General features: G+C 39.6%; 2 protein-coding genes across 16 annotated transcripts in view; one reads left to right on the top strand and one right to left on the bottom strand.

Annotated features, from left to right (window-relative positions):
* ELP4 (elongator acetyltransferase complex subunit 4) overlaps positions 1 to 4639 on the top strand; it is a 267804-nt gene extending 263165 nt beyond the window's left edge. For both annotated transcript variants that reach the window (XM_023230328.2, XM_023230329.2), the window contains exon 10: positions 4252 to 4639. In XM_023230328.2, coding sequence (XP_023086096.1) covers positions 4252 to 4383 — 132 coding nt within the window. In that variant the 3' untranslated portion in view covers positions 4384 to 4639. The remainder of the gene's footprint in view (positions 1 to 4251) is intronic.
* A 5481-nt stretch (positions 4640 to 10120) lies between these two features.
* Positions 10121 to 18782, bottom strand: part of PAX6 (paired box 6) — a 28908-nt gene continuing 20246 nt past the window's right edge. For 9 of the 14 annotated variants that reach the window (XM_023230317.1, XM_031933962.1, XM_031933963.1 and 6 more), the window contains 6 exons: positions 15747 to 15905; positions 15193 to 15275; positions 14819 to 14969; positions 14605 to 14720; positions 11635 to 11785; positions 10856 to 10941 (listed from right to left, as the gene is read on the bottom strand). In XM_023230317.1, the coding sequence (XP_023086085.1) occupies positions 10856 to 10941; positions 11635 to 11785; positions 14605 to 14720; positions 14819 to 14969; positions 15193 to 15275; positions 15747 to 15905 (746 nt within the window). Of the gene's footprint in view, positions 10942 to 11634; positions 11786 to 14604; positions 14721 to 14818; positions 14970 to 15192; positions 15276 to 15746; positions 15906 to 18782 lie in introns of all 14 variants that reach the window. The other 5 variants (XM_023230316.1, XM_023230318.1, XM_023230314.1 and 2 more) reach the window with 4 other exon arrangements.

Raw genomic sequence — 18782 nt, 5'->3', positions numbered from 1 at the left:
TAAGGGTTAAAGTGTACGACATCAATTGTTTTCAGAAAATAAACAGTGCCTAATGGTTTGGTCTTGGCAAAATGTGAAAAATATAAACTGATTAAACTTATTTTAATGAGTATTTACCTGCAATTTGTCTCAAATCCAGGTGTAATCTAGATTCATTATCTTGCCCCTTCTGTCTGGGAACTGTGAGTGCTGAGCACAGGCCTGGCAGGGTGGGAAAAAAGGAATTAGAAAGGGAAATGTTGAGCCAGGAATTCCAATCCTGTGTGTCTATAGGATCAGTTTAGCCTCTGACTCAGAAGGAACAAAATATAGACAGTGGCTAAGCCCAACAAAGAGACAGAGAGGCAAGTAGAGGGGAAGAATCTCAAAGTCCAGCTCTCCTCGGTACCTCTTGGAGCCTCAGAACAAATCACTTCTGCTGCTACTGCCTTATTGTGACCCTGGGCTTCCCATGGGCCTAAGGGTGCCTTTTGGCAGGAGTCTCCATAATCGGCCAGAGTGTTTTGCTAGCCTCACTGTTTCCCTTCTTGCAGCATTGATCCAGTGGGATTATAGCAAATCACCCCAGCCTGTGCAGGAACCGTGGAAGTTGTCACACCTTTCCCAGATCCGTTTGCCTACACAGAAATCATTGTTTTAGACAAGGCATTAATGGAAAAAGTGGGCAGGCAGGCAGCCAGCCAGCCAGCCAGTTATCCATCTCCTGCATCACACAGTCTCTTCCTCCCAGAATCTGAGAAAAGAAAATCAAGTGGAAAAATTTCAGCTCAAGAAGTAAGATATGGTTTTGGTTTTGGCCCTTGCTTCAGAACCCCAGGTATAAAATGAAAAATATGAATACCTTGATTTGGTTTTCAAGCTTGAGAATAATATGATTTTTTTGTAGTCTGATTTTTATTTAAACCATTACTCAGTGAAAACTCAATGTCTAAAAGTTTATATACCCCATAGCCCTGCAGTTTTAAGTCTAAAGGAGGTCACCATGCTATGCAGAGTATCTTGCAGCATATTTTTTCAGAAGACAGATCTGGGATACAGCAGCATCTGAACATTTACATGTCAAGTGTGTAAATGCTTTGGAAGCCTCAAAGGAAAAATCCCTGACACACCTGGCAAGCCTGGAACCTGATCTCTCGTTCTTCCTCGCTGTTTCACATCGCACCGACGTGGCGCACAGGGGGAGGCTCAGAAAGAAAGAAAACAAAACCCACTGCTTGAGAAGTTAGATTGCGTACTAAGCTCATTCAAGTAATAATCAACAAAAGCAGGCAAAATCACACATAGATTCACATATTTCCAAGAGCCATTCTTGGGCTTTTTCAAATGGCATGAATATACAACTAGCTTTACAATGTAGCATTTGGTTAAAAGCAGTTAATCATATTACCCCTAAATTTTTATGCTCAGAAGTCTCACACGAATGATATTTGACTTTACTTCAAAGCCATTCAACCTGAAAGATTTCCAAGCATGTCACATGTCACATTTAGCTACTTTTGCTCTGAAGGGCTTTCAGCCAACTGGCTCACATTTGTTGCCTAGAAAAGCAGAGGCAGAGAAATGCTTAGCCAGTCCACAAGCAAATAGGTCGGCTCCTGAAATAAATTATATTATACTTGTTCTAAACAAACCACGCAAGTTTTCTCATTTAGATTATCAGAGCAGTAGGACCCGTTAACTAAATGCATCATGTAATCGTAAAGATATATTGGTTCTCCTGTTAAGCAAATCTCCATTCTTCATGTCAGAATCCAGTTTATTACTTCAGACCCAGCTCAGATGCCAACCCCATAAAGCTTTTTCATGTTTTCCTTCCCCAACTGTGACTTCTGGTTTGTCTCTGCCTTTTTTGTATACATAACTTGGAGTGTTCAGTGTGAGGGTTACCTGTGTGCTTGCTTTATTCATGTTACTGGATTGTAAGGAAATGAGTGTGGAAGGTACTTTATTGACATAACCTTTCAGAATGCCTTACTTCAAGTGGATTCTAAATATTTGTTGACTCCAGTTGATTTACCAAACAGCGTAATCACCATCTAACATCATTTTTCAGGTCCCAACCAAAAGTATATACATACACGTTTCTTTATGGTAATTTTCTTTTTCAGATAACCTTCAGATTATGCATGTATCCTGGTTAACCTTCAGATTACGCATGTATCCATGCATAACCTTCAGATTATGCATGTATCATTTTTCTTTTGCTCATTAGCAATAACTACAACATCTTAAACATTAAAACTCAGACATGTAATTAAAGGTCTCTTTCCCTCCTGCTTCCTCACATGGACACTGATAGAACTAACCCTACACAGACATTTGTAACCCCAAACTTTAGAACCACACTTGTTCCTGAGCCTTTTATGTTTTGTTTTTTTTTTTTTTTTTTTTTTTTCTGAGACAGAGTCTTGCTCTGTCGCCAGACTGGAGTGCTGTGGCGCAATCTTGGTTCACTGCATCCTCCAACTCCCTGGTTCAAGCGATTTTCCTGCCTCAGCCTCCCTGGTAGCTGGGATTACAGGCATGCACCACCACACCCAGGTAATATTTGTATTGTTAGTAGAGACAGGATTTCACCATGTTGGCCAGGATGGTCTCCATCTCCTGACCTCATGATCTGCCTGCCTCGGCTTCCCCAAAGTGCTGGGATTACAGATGTGAGCCACTGTGCCTGGCTGATTCCTGAGCCTCTCATGCCTTTGTTTCTGCCTGAAATCTTTCCTGGAACAAACTAGAGCATAAAGAAATGAAAGAATTGCTTAAAACAAAGAAACAAATATGTCTTTATTTGTGCTTTTTTGTCATTCAAGAAATAGACATTTAGTTACTTAATAAGTGACAGGCTGGGTCCCATGGATATTAGTTCTGTATGGATATTATTGTATGACTGTTGGAGCTTTTCTTGACCCCCTTGACCTTTCTGACATGTTTGTTGATCATGCATTTGTATAATAGTATCTTTTATCCTAGATATATTTGTATTAAAAACAAGTACAGGCAGGTTGAAATCAAGGAAGAATATTTTTTCATAAATTATTTTTAGTTTTAAAATATTTTGATCATATGCACACAGCTTGTGTTTACATGACAATAAAAAGCCTTTGTTCAAGAAGGAAACTAACTGGAGCATATGCTTGTGGACCACAATATTTTGACCAAAAAAATATGGTTCTCCCCTTTTTCATCTGTTCCCCCCCACATATTGAAGGGAGTTTTCCAAATGAAGGGTTTCAGCTAGGTTGTCTCCAGGTCAGTTCTCCTCTAGAAGGCTCTGTGTAGTCATCAGTGGGGAGCCCTATGCTGCCTTATCTTTAGCTTCCCACACACTTTGTGTCTCACACAACAGATATGTTCCTTTAATTTTGGATTTTTATGAAATAAATTTTGCAAGCTGGGAGCACTGAGAGTTAAATGAATTTGATATTCTTTTGAAAACAGAAAAGTGTTCTTTTGAAATATGGATGTTTCTCTGTAATTACAGTAACTTCTGTTGTGGTCAGTTGCTGTGGTAAGTTTAAATCAGCCTGTATCTGCAGAAAAACAGTTGGGATGGGCGGGGGTTGGGAGGGTGTTCAAAGCAACACTGTACTTTTGAAAACATGACCCAGCATTATGCATAGAAACAAACTTACCAAGACCTGTAATAGATGCTATGGCTGACTTACCTGAACATATAAAAAAATTGACCCTTTGGTTGGTATCATTTTTTATGTTGTCAATATTTCTGTGAAAATTTTAAGTTCCTAGAGAAAGTATAACCTTGAAAAAGAATCGTCAGGTCAGCTAATAGAGAAAGACAAACAAGTATTCATGGGAATCTATAATTGCTGAAAAGCTACATTTGACCTTAAAAATTGCATGTTGGAGCCCTGGCAAAACAAAACAAAGCCAAAAAGAAAAAAGACACCTGCTGTTATTTATGTGGTATTTCCAACGATGCTGTTATTTATGTGTTTACATGTGTTCACTTCTACCTAATGAGAAAAGATCTTAATACATTTTGGTTTGGACACTGAAAATGTTCCACTAAGATTCCTGTACAGTTTCTGTAATGGCTGTAATTTGTAAAATCCAGTAGGAACAGGAGGTGATTATACTGGAATTCAGTCTGAAGAATTGTTTTAGCAGGAATTTTATATGCAAGACTAAATGCTAATCAACAGAGCATAATATTGTATTCTGAAGTATGCTAGCCAAAGCAAAATTAATTTTTTTCTTCTCTTTTTCTTCTCCTGAAATCTTCTGCTATAGCGACTGCATTTGCCTCCAGACTTGTCAGACACAGTGAGCCGCTCAAGCAAACAGGATCTGGCAGAATCCACCAAGCGGCTGGGCCCAGGCTGTGGCATGATGGCCGGAGGCAAGAAGCACCTGGACTTCTAGGGATTCCTCCTTAGCCGTTGCATGCAGAATTCTATGACACTCTAATTATGATTGCTAATAGCTTATGTAAATATTTTTCTTAACAATTTGACCCTCCACTCCTTGAAAAACACAGGATTGTAAAATGAAGCCACCATTTCTCATTTTTTAACTTTTTACGGAAGTAACACAGCAGAAATACTTTTCAATTTTTCCTTCATGCTATAGAAAAATAATTTTATTTTTAAATAAACACCAAAAAATGTCAAAATCTCAAGATGCCTGACAGTGGTCATTCGTGTCTTTGTACTAAGGCATTTAGTGTCATGGTAAAGTGCATGTCACAGCAGGTAGCATACAAAACATGATGAAATTCAAGATTGTATATGAAAACATACTTTCTCTTTATTTCAGAAACAGTCACTTGCCACCAAAAATGCTAAGTTTTTTAATGAAAATGTGTTTGCTAATATATAAAATAAATTTGCATTTATGTATCTGATTATTAAATTGATAAAGACAAAATAATATTTGGGGTATTTGGGGATTTAGACTCCATTAAAGATAATTAGTCTACCATAGTAGTTATTAAATATAAAGAACTTGAATGATAGGAAACATAGAAAAAAGAAGTGGATGGTCTTTAGTTTAGTAATCCTAAACAATTGAAGTCAGTACTATGAAATTATGTCAACAGGCATCATTCAGGATTGAAATTCAAACTGACAGCTACATTAATGCTAGGATACCAGGAGAAAAACATACTGAAGCTTGTTGAGAGATTTTACAGAACACAGGTCTGAGACAAAGTGAAAAAATGAAACTAACTCAGATTTCCATTGCATCACATAAACCTTTTGTTAATTATGAACATCGGTTGAGTGTGTAAATTTCTAACCATATAAACACGTCTTTGGGGGCGTATAGCATATTGAACCAGTTTTCATATAAAACACTAGGTGTTTTAATTGTAATTCCATATTCTCAAAGCTTTTGACAGATAGATAAAAAATGAAAGTTAAAAAGTAACTTGCATATTTAAGAGTCTTGATTTTTTTAAAAGGTGTTTAACATCCATTGAGAGAAACTGAATTTCCAAAATACATTTTCAAATGTATTCGAATATTTTGAAGCAGTTACAACTAGCATTTTTAAGCATCTTGCTTTTAATATACTACAAATTATACTTTATTTGTTCTTGACAACATTGTAGAAAACAAAGACTAGGTTTTTAAAACTGTCTAACCAATATGATGAATGTCAATCACTTAAAAAAACCCACTGTAGCATAAACACATACTGTATACAGCTTTTATTCAGAATTAGAATAATTGAATCAATGACAGTGATTTGCCAGGATGTCAAATCTCTCCATCATATCCTGTCACTACCAGTTTATTTTTTGTGATCAAAATCAAAAAGACAACTATTTTGTCACCCGCTATTTCATTAGTACTAAAAATCAGGTTTCTTATTCTATTTTTTTAGAATGTCTGGTTTATTTTTTTCATTTCTTTTAATTCTAAAGACACAAATTCTTCCCCATTTTCTTTTCAAAATAAAGTTTCAGAATTGATCTGTCAGTTAAAATTAAAGGGCTTTTATATTAAGCAAAGGTGCTTTTAAATTTTAAAGCAACTTCAGAAAATTGATTTAGTCCATAGATAATAATGTTGTATGGATACTCCACAAAAGCTCTGCTATGTCCTTTGAAAGCATTTTGAACATTCTGAATAAATTCAAATGAGTATTTTAGTCAGGTTATTATTTTAATAACTCTAACCTTTTTCTTACCATGTTGATTCATTTTATACCAACACACAATGGAACAATTACATAGCATATGACTCTCTGAAAAAGAGATGTGAGGTCATCAGATATGCAAATTGCTTGTCAAAATACTTAATAGGTCATTGATTTACTTCCCTGGCTACCATGTCTATAAAATTAACAGCCAATTACTAGTTAATATATGCTTTGCAAATAGATAAATACTATAAAAATCGAATATACATATTTGAACCCTTATTTTCAATATAAAAGAAACTTTTCAAACTCAGTAAAAGTGCATTTTGAATAATAAGAGTACCTGGGCTTCCAAAAATCATATCCAAGTGCTTTGTTTTTCTAATTCACTGGGCAGGCTTTGTAAAAATAAGCTACTGGAGCGGGGTGTATATTTTTGTCTTCCTCTGATAAAAACCCACTCTGAAAATGTGTTTTCCATTCTTCTAGAAACACTATTTGTTACTCATTATGTTAATAACAATAGCATATTGTTATTCATTATGTTAATAACTTACTACATAAACATATCGCTCTTCAATAGTGCTACTGTAGGTATAGACACCATTTTGATACATTATGAAATATACACTCCATTAACAGGTTTTTTAAAATTATCAGCTTGACTCAAAGATGTAAATACTCAAGAACAATGCCAAACATAGTATCTGAAATGATATCTTTTCAGTGTTTCTAGTATATGAATTTCAAAACACTATATGGTATTCATTTCTTACACTAGATTTGCCTTTCTTTAACATGAGGTAAGTATTTTGACTACTGCAGTTTGCTCAGGTGCTAGGGTTCTAAGACTTTTTGAATTTCCTTGTAGTAGTCACCAAACGGTATCTACTTTTCTCTTCCATTTATTCCTTATTTCCATCTCCAGGATCTTTAAATACTAACAGTAGACAAAATAAAACTACTTTAGAAGGAAGCGACATTCTGCAATCAATTCCCTGTCCATCTTTTAATTTTAACAAATCAGACACACATAGGCATACAAAAGGAGAGTGGGAGGACCCCCCATTCATTTGTTTAAGCCCATTATTAATGTCATTTCTAAGACAGTGTGTTACTGCTTTCCAAAGATAGTCACCATCAACATTATTGAAATAAGCAGTACTAACCCTAAGTACTTACACTTTGAACTTTAAAAGTGAGCAGTTGAGTCATTTAGTACCAAGCCAAAACACAGAAAAACAAAAAAGCAGATGAGGTTTATTCTTGAGAAATGAAAAAGAGAAGAATATGTATTTGGCTTTGGTGAGCCAAACATACAGAGAAGAAAAGGCTTTTTTTAATCTTACTAATATGAGAGGCCTAGAGTAAAAAGAAATAAGCAAAGGAATATAGACACAATCCTAAGATGACAAACATTCACAGAACAAAGCTGAATCTTAAAATAATACTGTATGAGTGAATCTTAGGAAACCTAGTGACAATAGAAAGTAGGAAGAAATGTCAGTGAGCTGTATCAAGAAACCAGTTGTTTACCATTTAAGGGTTAGGAGGCATAGCTTTGGGGGGGAAATATTCTGGAAATTCATTGCAGTAAAATGCATTTTTTTACTTAGAGCAGTTTGAACGTTTATTGCTTAAAACATTCAGTTCTTATTCTGTTCACCTGGTTTTCCCAAGTCCGTAAAGTTTGGAGAAAAATTTTAGGCTTTTAGTCCTGTGATTCTACTGAGATCTTCACAAATAATCTCCATCCTGGAAGATGGCATCAAAACGTCCCTGCAGATACCCCATTGATAAATATATAAATATATGTATTGTTAAATAAATAATAAAAATAAATTATTTCAACCATGAGTAAAAGTTGCCAACTCCCAGGCACTGCTACCACACAGTGCCTGGCATACTGTCCACGAGAGAGTGCCTGGAGCTCTGTTTGGAGGGACAGTTCATGTCCCTAGGGTGTGGGCAGAAAGCAAGGCAGCCGTTCCCATCCTGCTGGATCAGAGGGCTTCTGCAGCTGAGCAGCCGCTTCTTCAGACTCATACCAGACTGTGCCACTTTGCCCTGGCAATCCTGACCCTCAGAACACACATATATGTGCCCAAGTGCACACATACAGACCCTCCGCTCCCACATCACTCCTTTTCTCCCATTCCCACCTCTTGCACCTGGCATGCCACACCCAGGTCTCCAAAGTCTCTGCTCTCTACACAACAGAACTGTGGGCCAGAACTGGCTGCCTGACCCTGGTGGAAGTTATAGCCAGTGAGAAGGAAGAAGTAAGCCAGCCAGCAGCTGTGGCATGCTCTCCCACATAGCCCTTCTCTGACAGTTCCCTCAGCACACGGCCTTCGGGGAATGTAGACTGCAAAATGTCAGGAGGTAGAAATGTCTGCACTGGCAATTGTACCAACAGTGCATACGTGTGCGCACTCCCCTGCAGAAATGTGCCGCTGTGCAGTGCAGGCTGACACTGAACAAAACTACATGCACACATACAAAAACTGCAGTCAACTTAGGAAGATATCTCCAAATGTGCAGCAACTCTGGTGGAATAAAATTAGTAGTATATTTCATGCCAGAGCGATGAATCCCAATTACCTGTTTACAAGTAATTCCTTAACTAAAAAACAGTAGATACTGAACTAGAAGGTCATGTTTAAATCCTTCCATTAATTTCTATATTTCTGATCATTTGCTTTTGGGGATTTTTTTAAAGCAGAGTAGAATTCAGTGGAAGTGTGTCTTTGTCCCCAGAGGTTTCCGCATGTGCAAGCATTTTAATCTAGACTGCCAGAACCCCCAGGCTTTTTACTGAAGTTTGCAGAGGAAGACTTATCTGTATTGACTTATATGTTGCACAGAACAAATAAAAGTCTCAGACAGGCCTTTTTCCCCAACAAAGGCTTATTTTTTTCCATCCTTTGCTTGGGCTCAAGCACTCCTGCCCTGCGTGCCTCCACTTTAAACATGATCAGATCTGTGCTTCATTGCAAATAACAACTGACCAACAATGGGCCCTGCTTCATAGATTTGGGAATGTTTGGCTTAAGCTGCCAATGACTGAAGGCCTTTAATTCCCACCGGCCAGTCACAGTCTGCTTTGTTGTTGTCTGTTGATGTGTCTGTGCTCATTATTCCTTGACATGCAACATCCCCCCTCCACCCTCCAACCATCCACAACCGCACAGAAAGCAAGATTCAAATGGGAACAGCTGTAGTGGTTCAATGGGAAATGATGCCTCTTGTGCAAAGGGGAGGGAGACAGAAAAGGGAGAGGGCCTATTTGAAAAAGGCAACAGCTTTCAGAAAGTCTCCTTTAAGAAATCTACTTTTGAATATACTTCAGTGAAATCATTGTTGAAACAGGCTGACAATGGAAATCTGCCCAGATTGAAAATGCCAGTCCTAATCCAAAAAACAATTCCTAGCTAGTGCTAATAGCTTGTTGCATTTTTATATTATTTCTAGACTTTGAGCTTTTGAATTAAATGGCTAACTGGGAAATGTTACCATTTCGTATATATGTTGTGGGTATAAATGGGCACAGATCTACACCCAGCTATAAGTGGGATTTTTTCTAACACATTTTTGATTTATGGTATCTATAAGAATTATTTTTTAAAGATCATCAGGATGTAAAACAGAGTGTGTATGAAAGTAACCATTGGTTTAGAATGTTGATCTAACATGGAAATAAAATTTGTAACACCACACTATAAGGTTAAAAAGAAAATTGTATAATAAAGGAAATACAAAGGCTTTGGCATGGTTTTTTACAATCAACAATGGTTAATTTTGATATGTAGTTGTGAACAACTTCAAAACACTTAAGTTTAAAACTCTTGCAAGCACTTTTAATTGATTAGGAATGAATTCTAGATGCACAAAATGATTGGACCGTGAACAGTAATACAACTATATCTAAGAACAATTAACTTTTGCTGGCCAAAAAAGAAACGTATGATTGCATGAAAATGTGTATAAAACATCTATAGAGTATTCTTGTCAAATATAAATGAAATTAACTTTATTATAGAAATCATTCTGAGGATTTCTAGGGAAGACAAATACTTACATTTTGACATAAAACAAATTGGATTATATCGAAGACACACTCTACCTTTCAGCTATCAACTTTTTTTCTTCCTTGAATTTATATCTTACCCTTTTTTGCACATAAACTTCATCTGTTAATAACCTTTGGAAAACCAACAGATATTTCTGACATAAATCTAGTGCATGTTGTTCCAGGTTTAATTATATGCAAAGGAATGATACAAACTTGGAACATCAGTCCATAAACTATGAACAGATGGGTAGAAGTATTCGATATATCTTGATAAAACTCTTAAATTCATGGCAAAGCTTGTTGATCATGGTTTTCTTTTTTTAAAAAAAAACAACTTCATGACCAACACAGATCAAACATCCATCCAGTCTACATTGTTCTTTTTTTTCATTATAACATACAAATGCCCATTTACAAATAATACACCAAAATGAATAAAAGTTTGGATACCAAAATGAAGATTTGTTCCAACTGATATCGTGCCTTCTGTATACAAAGGTCCTTGTTTCAAGTCCATTCCTTCCCCAATGATACAATACAGGACACAGTTGTAGAACTGAAGCGCCTCTAACAGCCATTTTTCTTTCTTTTCTGAAAGCTCAATTGTTGTGTCCCCATAGTCACTGACTGAATTAACACAATATTTCCTTTCCTTTTCTTTTTTTTTTTTTTTTACTGTAATCTTGGCCAGTATTGAGACATATCAGGTTCACTTCCGGGAACTTGAACTGGAACTGACACACCAGGGGAAATGAGTCCTAGAAGTGGATGAAAGAAATAGCCATGTAGATATTCCCTTTGAGAAACAGACATGGAATACAAATTTATGGGTTTACAAAAACAACTAATACTTTCTAACATTTTTTACTGTATTAAAAAATACTTCCATTGTTACAAATAAAAGTAGCACCTTCAGAAACTAGACAACATGTTTATATATACCTGTTGGATCCCAAGTACCTGCCCGCCAATCCAAAAGAAAAGAAAAAATCCTCCATTTGTTTGTATGTTTGGAAATTTTATAATAAAGCTATCTCTGGAAAACCAATGTGTCACTTTTTATTTGCAGCGAAAGGTCTAGGGGAGATACGATGGCAAGAAGCATTTCAACAAGCACGCACCTACAGCTCAGTGGGCCCCCTACTGAGCATAGTCTAATAATCTGTCCTCAGAAAACTTGCAGTCTCAGGCCTTGTCTTCATACACAACTTTGGTGACCAAATTCAGGAAAAACAATTTCAGTTTTGCATGTGGTGTAAAGTTACCAATTAGCTTAACTGAATTTCGTTTTTCAATCCCCATCCCCCAGGGACAGGACAGCAAAGAGTTAAACACAACCTCCCACAGGACCAGGAGATTCTGTTTGGGTAGACTCCTAGTGAAGAGAGATCACCTGGTAAAAGAAACTGTACAGGCCACCTCTGTACAGCCCGCAGAAAGCAGTGGCTCACCTGTTGAAGTGGTGCCCGAGGTGCCCATTGGCTGACTGTTCATGTGTGTCTGCATATGTGGGGGGGTGTAGGTATCATAACTCCGCCCATTCACCGAAGGGCTGGTGGGCAGCATGCAGGAGTATGAGGAGGTCTGGCTGGGGACTGGGGGCTGTGAGGAGAGAGGCAAACCTGTGGTTACTGAGGAACACATCACATAGCAACAGCCCCAGGCTCCCTCCTCCCAAGGAAATCTGGCAACAAGTCTGAGCATTAAAGATGCCTTCACGTGAAGTACTGGAACTCCATATGATAAATCTAAGATTGGGCCTCGAGCTAGTCCTTCCACTGGCCACAGCTAGAAGAAAGTTGCCTATGTAACAAGCTTCTAAAGCACAGTAGGTTCTGACAACTGTCCAGCTCCATGGTTGCCACTATCCATAAATTAATGGGATTTTTGTCTCTAACCTCTGCTGGCGTCTTTGAAGAACCTATAGCATGAGGACCTTCATCAAAACACATCCCCCCTCTCCCTGCAAATCTGGATTTATATGGGAACCCCGTAACCCCCAAAGCCCACATCTCAAGCTTTGGGACAGAGAGCAGTGGGAGGAGCTCTCAGTAAAGTATGGTTCAGGGACCTTGGGAACCTTTCACAGCCAGACTCATGGGATTAAAGATTATTTGAAGAAGCAGATCTGTAATGACCCCAAGTTAAAGTGATCAGAAGTGTTAGAAAATATATCACACCCCCATCCTGAGAATTAACCACGATTTCCTAATAGACCCAAATCCCAGATCGAGTTAGTAAATGTAACCCACCTCCATCCTGAGAATTAACCATGACTTCCTAACAGACCCAAAAGCCCAGACTGACTTATAACCAGAAAACTGTTGCTGCCCTCGAACTGTTCGGAATGGCAGCATTGAGGAGGTAAACCTTTCTCCTAACAAAACGCCTCATGAGCTCTCATGGTACTACACCATGGCAGCAAACTTGGGATGAATTAAAAGAAGTGTGTCGGGAACAAGCAAATCAGATGATAGTAGAGTATACTATCATTTTTCTTCTCTGCAAACTGGAGAAATGTTTAATTTCCAAGATCCACATTCTCAGAGAGGGAAGCATATCAGAGAAGGTCCAGAGGAAGACATCCACCATTTGTAACACGATGATTTTGGTCAAGAGAATGAATAAACGGATAGACAAACCGGCTCACCCACTCCACAATTCAAAGAGTAGTTTTCTCTGAAGAGTAAAGGTATTAATCATTTTGATTTTCTTTATGCTTAATGAATGCATGTACTTTTTGAATTATATAAATTATGTAACTTTTAAAAGTCAGTGTTTGAAATAGATTGATTCCCCACACTGGTCTGTATGTGGAAACAGCCCTAATAAAATGGCAGCATCTACTTGTACATCTTATTATTTTCTCATACACATTTTGCTATCCTCACAGAAACCTGGATGTTGTTATAACATATGAAACTGAACAAGACACTCTGTGGCCTTATTAAAGTCAGATGATGACTACTAACATCAAGTTCAAAGAGGCAAACAGGCCTTGAGGGCCCTGCCAGAATTTCAGCTTGCATTTGTTTCTAATTCCTGCAATGACTTCCTCTAGGCAACCTGACTTCTGGAAAATTCCAATGCGGTTATAGCAACACCAACTAATGGGCTGTTAATCCCTTAATTTACATCAATTGCACTATGGTCAATAATATCCAGATGCAATAAAAATAAACATGTGAATAATTCTTGTAAAGTTGCTTATCTAGCTGCTCCTATATTAGTCTGAAGACTGTGAAACATTTATTTTGCTGTGATTTGGATCTGAAATCCAGCAAAAAATGTTCAGTGGAGAATAAACAACCAGTGTAGCCCCAGAACTGTTTCCAGCAGAGGCTCACGCTGGCCGATATCATACCATGTAATATCTCTAATTGTTGCACAAACAGGAGTTCTAGGAAAACCGCTGGGAAAGGCCTACCAGAAGACATTTTTCCTATCAAGAATCCATCCAGCAACAAAGGTTTAGTACAAACCATCTGCCTTATCCAACTTACATCATAAAGGGTGAACCTAGTGCAGGGCCTCTAAATTAGGGGCTAATAGATATTTGGGACAGAACTAAGAGGAGAGGCAGGCTGTCATACCAAGTGAATAGCATCAAGCTTCCCAGGCAGCTAGGAGGGCCACAAACTCATCACACCATTCACGGCAAAGACACACTAAATTTCCAGCAAACACCTGCTATGCCTTTTCTTATTGTAGATATAGACAGAAAACTAGCATTCTCACTATGTTATGTATATCTCACCATGTAAATATGAATCCCATTTCCGAACCCTTTTTTCTTTCTCACTGGTTTATCACATATACCCTAAGTAATGCCCCAAATGCATGCATAGATTATATATTTAGCATACAAACACAATAATATAAACTCAAATTTTAAACTACTAATCTCCTGCTATCTGATAATGTGCCAGCATTATTTCCATTTTCTGGTACAAGGCTCCCTAGTACCTGAAACATGCCCCACCACCACCCAACATTATCAAGGTAACAGTATAATAAAAGGCAGATCAACTTGACAAAACTGGACAAATTTTTATTACTAATTTTTTTAGGGCATGAATTAATGAGTCAATCACTTAAAAGAGATTGGATTGACTGTCTCACTGGTACCCAAAACATGCCCCACTACCACCCAACATTATCAAGCTAGACAGTATGATAAGAGGCAGGTTAACCTGACAAAACTGGACAGATTTTTTTGTGGGGGGGGTGGGGCATGAATCAATGAGTCAATCACTTAAAAGAGATGGGACTGACTGTCTCCGACTTGACTGGTCAAACCAATCACTGTAGTGTGAAAAGCTCCCAAGGGTGCAGACACAGCCAACGAGGTCCGCAGGCCCTGAGCCACTCCTCACTTCTCTGGGGCCTGGATTATACAGGCCACCACCAGCCGCACTTACTTGCATAGGCAGGTTATTTGCCATGGTGAAGCTGGGCATAGGCGGCAGAGCGCTGTAGGTGTTTGTGAGGGCTGTGTCTGTTCGGCCCAACATGGAGCCAGATGTGAAGGAGGAAACTGAGGGCAAGAGAAATGACAGTAGTCAGGGTGAGAATCAGAGCCCCGAGCAAACAGGTTTAAAGACATCGATTCATAGTATTAGTATTTCAAATTACCAGGTGTGGTGGGTTGTGGAATTGGTTGGTAGACACTGGTGCTGAAACTACTGCTGATAGGAATATGACTAGGTGTGTTGCTGGCCTGTCTTCTCTGATTCCTCAGTTTTTCTTCTCTTCTCCATTTGGCCCTTCGATTAGAAAACCATACCTGGAAATCAGATGGGACAGATTAGCACCGTGTCTACATGGAGCCCAGCCCCACCTCGGCACCTCCACTGCTGCCCTCCCCATGCCCATGGCAGCAGAGCATTTAGCAGACTGAACCTGTTATTAGTTCTATAAATGATTAGTGCTCTGTACAAGCACCTCTGTCTCTAGGAAAAACAAATGGTATGAATCACAAAGTGTGAAACTGCACAGTCCCTGGGTACCTGTATTCTTGCTTCAGGTAGATCTATTTTGGCTGCTAGTCTTTCTCGGGCAAACACATCTGGATAATGGGTTCTCTCAAACTCTGAAAGAGTAAGTTCATTTTCTATATTGTGCCAGAACTACACAAAATATGTTAACCAAACTGTGGATCAAGCTGATTCCCACCTCCCCGCTCCCATTACCTCCAACCAATTCCCTTTAAAATGCTTCTAGTGTTGACTGTACTTGGAAGAACTTTCCCACCAGAACCAAGTTAAATTTTCTTTGGAATGACATTCAATGACCTCTCTGTGGCCCGAAATAGCCAAATCATCGTTTTTCCTTGTAAGCCAAACATTTAGTCTTTGAATTACTGGTAGATGAAAAGAAGAAACACACACACACACACACACACACACACACACACACTGAAAAGATGCCCAGAGAAATAAAAAGAAAAAAGAAACCTTTTCAGTCCTCTATGCAAAGGGCCCTGGCTAAATTTAGCTCTTTGTACTGAAGATGTGGCATTTACTTTGATTTACTGCTTCTCTACTTTGAAAAACTCTATCACCTTTCTCCAGGGCCTCAATTTGCTCTTGGGTAAAGGATGTTCTATTTCTTTGCAGCTTCCGCTTCAGCTGAAGTCGCATTTGAGCCTCATCTGAATCTTCTCCGTTGGAACTGATGGAGTTGGTATTCTCTCCCCCTCCTTCCTGTTGCTGGCAGCCATCTGGAACAAAAAGAATAGGACGGTAAGAGAAATTTGGAGTAACTCGGAGCCTCCAAAAGGGGCTTGGTGCAGTCTTAAACTCCAAGAGCATTGTATCCTGACAGCCTCACCAAGACATTCCCAAGGTAACTGTCAGCCTTCTGTTAACAAAAGACATTTGTGATGTTAGTTACCTGACCGCCATTTTCTTTGTTTTTATCAAGACAAGACTTTATAATACACATACTAAGTGGCATTTCTTGAATGAAAAAATAAGCACTGAAGTTTCCGATTAAAATGATCTTTTATAAGTAACCCCAACTCCCCAAATGCCTCACTCCATTCCCTACAGAATCTCTTCACCTATGGCTGTGTTGGGAAAATAGAAGAGTGATGTTCACGATTTCAGTTGATCTATAATCAGTAATTCCTATCTAATCAATTAGATGTTGATAGGTTTGTAGAAAATGCTATTAAGAAACCAAACCAAGCTTGTAATCTTTTTAAAAAAATATTTATCTAGTTTTTATTTGAATTCTGCACAGTCAATTTCATTTTAAAGGTTGTGAATTTAGAAGTGCTCGCATTGTTCTGCAGTTTTATTCAACTATTGTATGAGTGCGCTTCGCCTTGACACCTATTACGAGCACAGCTGTAATTATATCATCACCAAGAACAGGCTATAATTGCTGAAAATGGAATTTTATATTTAGATAAAAGGACTGTCCATTCTTTGTAATGTGTTGCACCAGAGAAAAGTAAGATTTCTTTTAAATTTTTAACGTGTAATTTTTAAAAAGAAATAGTAGAGAGTTCACTAACTAGCTAAATATTCTATGCTGCAGCTGAATCTTTGGCATATCATGTAAGTGGTACATTTTTAATTAGGGCATTTCCACCACTTTTAATGTAATTTCTATCTTTACACAGGGGGAAAGTTTTATTGTTTTCCCTTTGCTGCCTGGAGGGCAAGATGTGCACTTGGGCTAGCTGGCTCTCCCGCCTTGCACCTTGCCTGTAAGCCACAGCCTGTGTGAAGGGAAGCAGGATTGCCTAAACCCTGACTGGGCCTCCAGGGCCACTACAGGCTGGGTCCCAGGTCTGGGGTCCTGAAATGACCCCCAAGGGATACCAACATGGGCTACCCACCTCCCTATCCTCAAAACTTGGCCAGAGGCGGGGTGGAGCGCCTTGGTGGGAATCGACTTGGCCAGGAATATTATTTATAACCAGGAGACAATAGGCTGCGCCTTCAAAGAGTTCAGGGAATTGTGACAGGATCTAGTGGGATCTTTTCAGGAACTCTGAAATGTTTTAAAACCCCAACTTTCTCCCCCATTTAAACAGGCGGATTCATCGGCACTGGCCACCATATGGGCCCTTGGAGATCTATTGAGATGACCACCAACACTTGAATAGCGAGGGGCTGCTTTTCAGCGCTGCACAATGCCCCGCGAGTAAGGGAAACTATTAAACTCCTGGGGCAGGAGCGTTGGCAAACTTTCGTGGGCAGAATTTTGAGGCTACAATGAGCGCGGACAACAAAAGGATTCTCTTGAGGCGTGCAGCGGGCCACATTGTGTTACAAGAAGCCCAGTCAACAGACTTTTCAGTGAAGTGTGTTAACCCCTCTGCTCTGCTATCATTAATCACTGTCCGAAGAGCGGGCGCCTCCGTGCTATTTAGGGCTCTTGGCTGGGGGGATGGAGGGTGGATGGGGGGCCAAGGCCCAGCATGGGGGGAGGCAGGGAGAGTGGACAGGGACGACGGCCAGGTTCCTACGTAGGGGAGATGGAGGGGAGGCAGGATGGAAACCAGCGGTGGGGGTGGAAGCAAGGGGGAAGGATTGGGGGGCCTGGATTGGGGGAAGGGCGGAGGGCGATGGAGGGAAAAAGAGGGCTCAAAAAACACAGAGGCCATAAAGGTATAAGAAAAAAAGGACAGAAAAGAATGCTAAGAGGAAAAAGAGACACGAGGGCCGAACAAGAGTGGGAGAGAGAGGAAAAGGAAGATGAGGGACAGAGAATATTAGTAACCGAGCCTCAGTTGGACTCTGGGTCTTTGCACTCCATCAGAAAGGTGGGGGTCGAGGAGGGCTACTTAGCTGAAGGAGAAGCGCTCCTCTCACGTGTGCGGGCACAGGCGTCTGTGCTAATTTACCGCCCCAAGTTTCCGGGACTTTTCAAGGCGTTTTTCAAGGGAAGAAATGAAGCGACCACCCCCACCTCTCGCTTTATTTTCAGGTTTGGTCAAGAAGACTGGAAATAGCTCCTTTTGGACAACTAGAAAGGCCAGGGGGTTATTGTTTTTGGAAAACAGACAAAAATCTGTGCACATCTGGTATGGAGTGGGGGGCACTGAGGAGAACACAATGCCCATCTCCCCATGGTCACTCATGCCCCTGCCTTCCTGGGGGCCCCATCTCAGTCCCTTTTCTGGCACATTAGATCTCGCCAATTAAACAAAGTTGCCCGAATCTGCCTCCAAAGACCCCTGCCGATAGCATGCTCTGCTCTCATTTGCCTCTTTGACATTTTCTAAATTTTAAAACATGGAGATTCACACTCTTATCCATGTTTTGTCTCACGCAAACATACACACGGGTTACACAGGCACGCACGCGATAGCCGCCAGGCCCTGTGCTGCCTCCAGAACTGACACTTAAGGGAGAAAAGTCAGCAGGGACAGTAGAGTTCAATTTTAAATCTGGAAGAAAAAAAAAAAAAAGGAAGTGGGGACTGGAATTACATGCCAGCAAAAAGAAACCCGTCGCTGTAGGATCCCTTCTCTACCTCACGGGGAGAGCGGCACGGGGACAGTTCTTTACGTTAGAAGTGGCAACTGTTTGCAGCCAAGCAGTGACCTAGCGGCTGCTCTTACTTAAAATGGGTGCCTTCC

This window comes from Piliocolobus tephrosceles, chromosome 13 (genome assembly GCF_002776525.5).
Source record: "Piliocolobus tephrosceles isolate RC106 chromosome 13, ASM277652v3, whole genome shotgun sequence".
Lineage (NCBI taxonomy): Eukaryota > Metazoa > Chordata > Mammalia > Primates > Cercopithecidae > Piliocolobus > Piliocolobus tephrosceles.
Note: the sequence above shows the minus strand (reverse complement) of the source record. Positions and strands in the feature narration are given on the sequence as shown.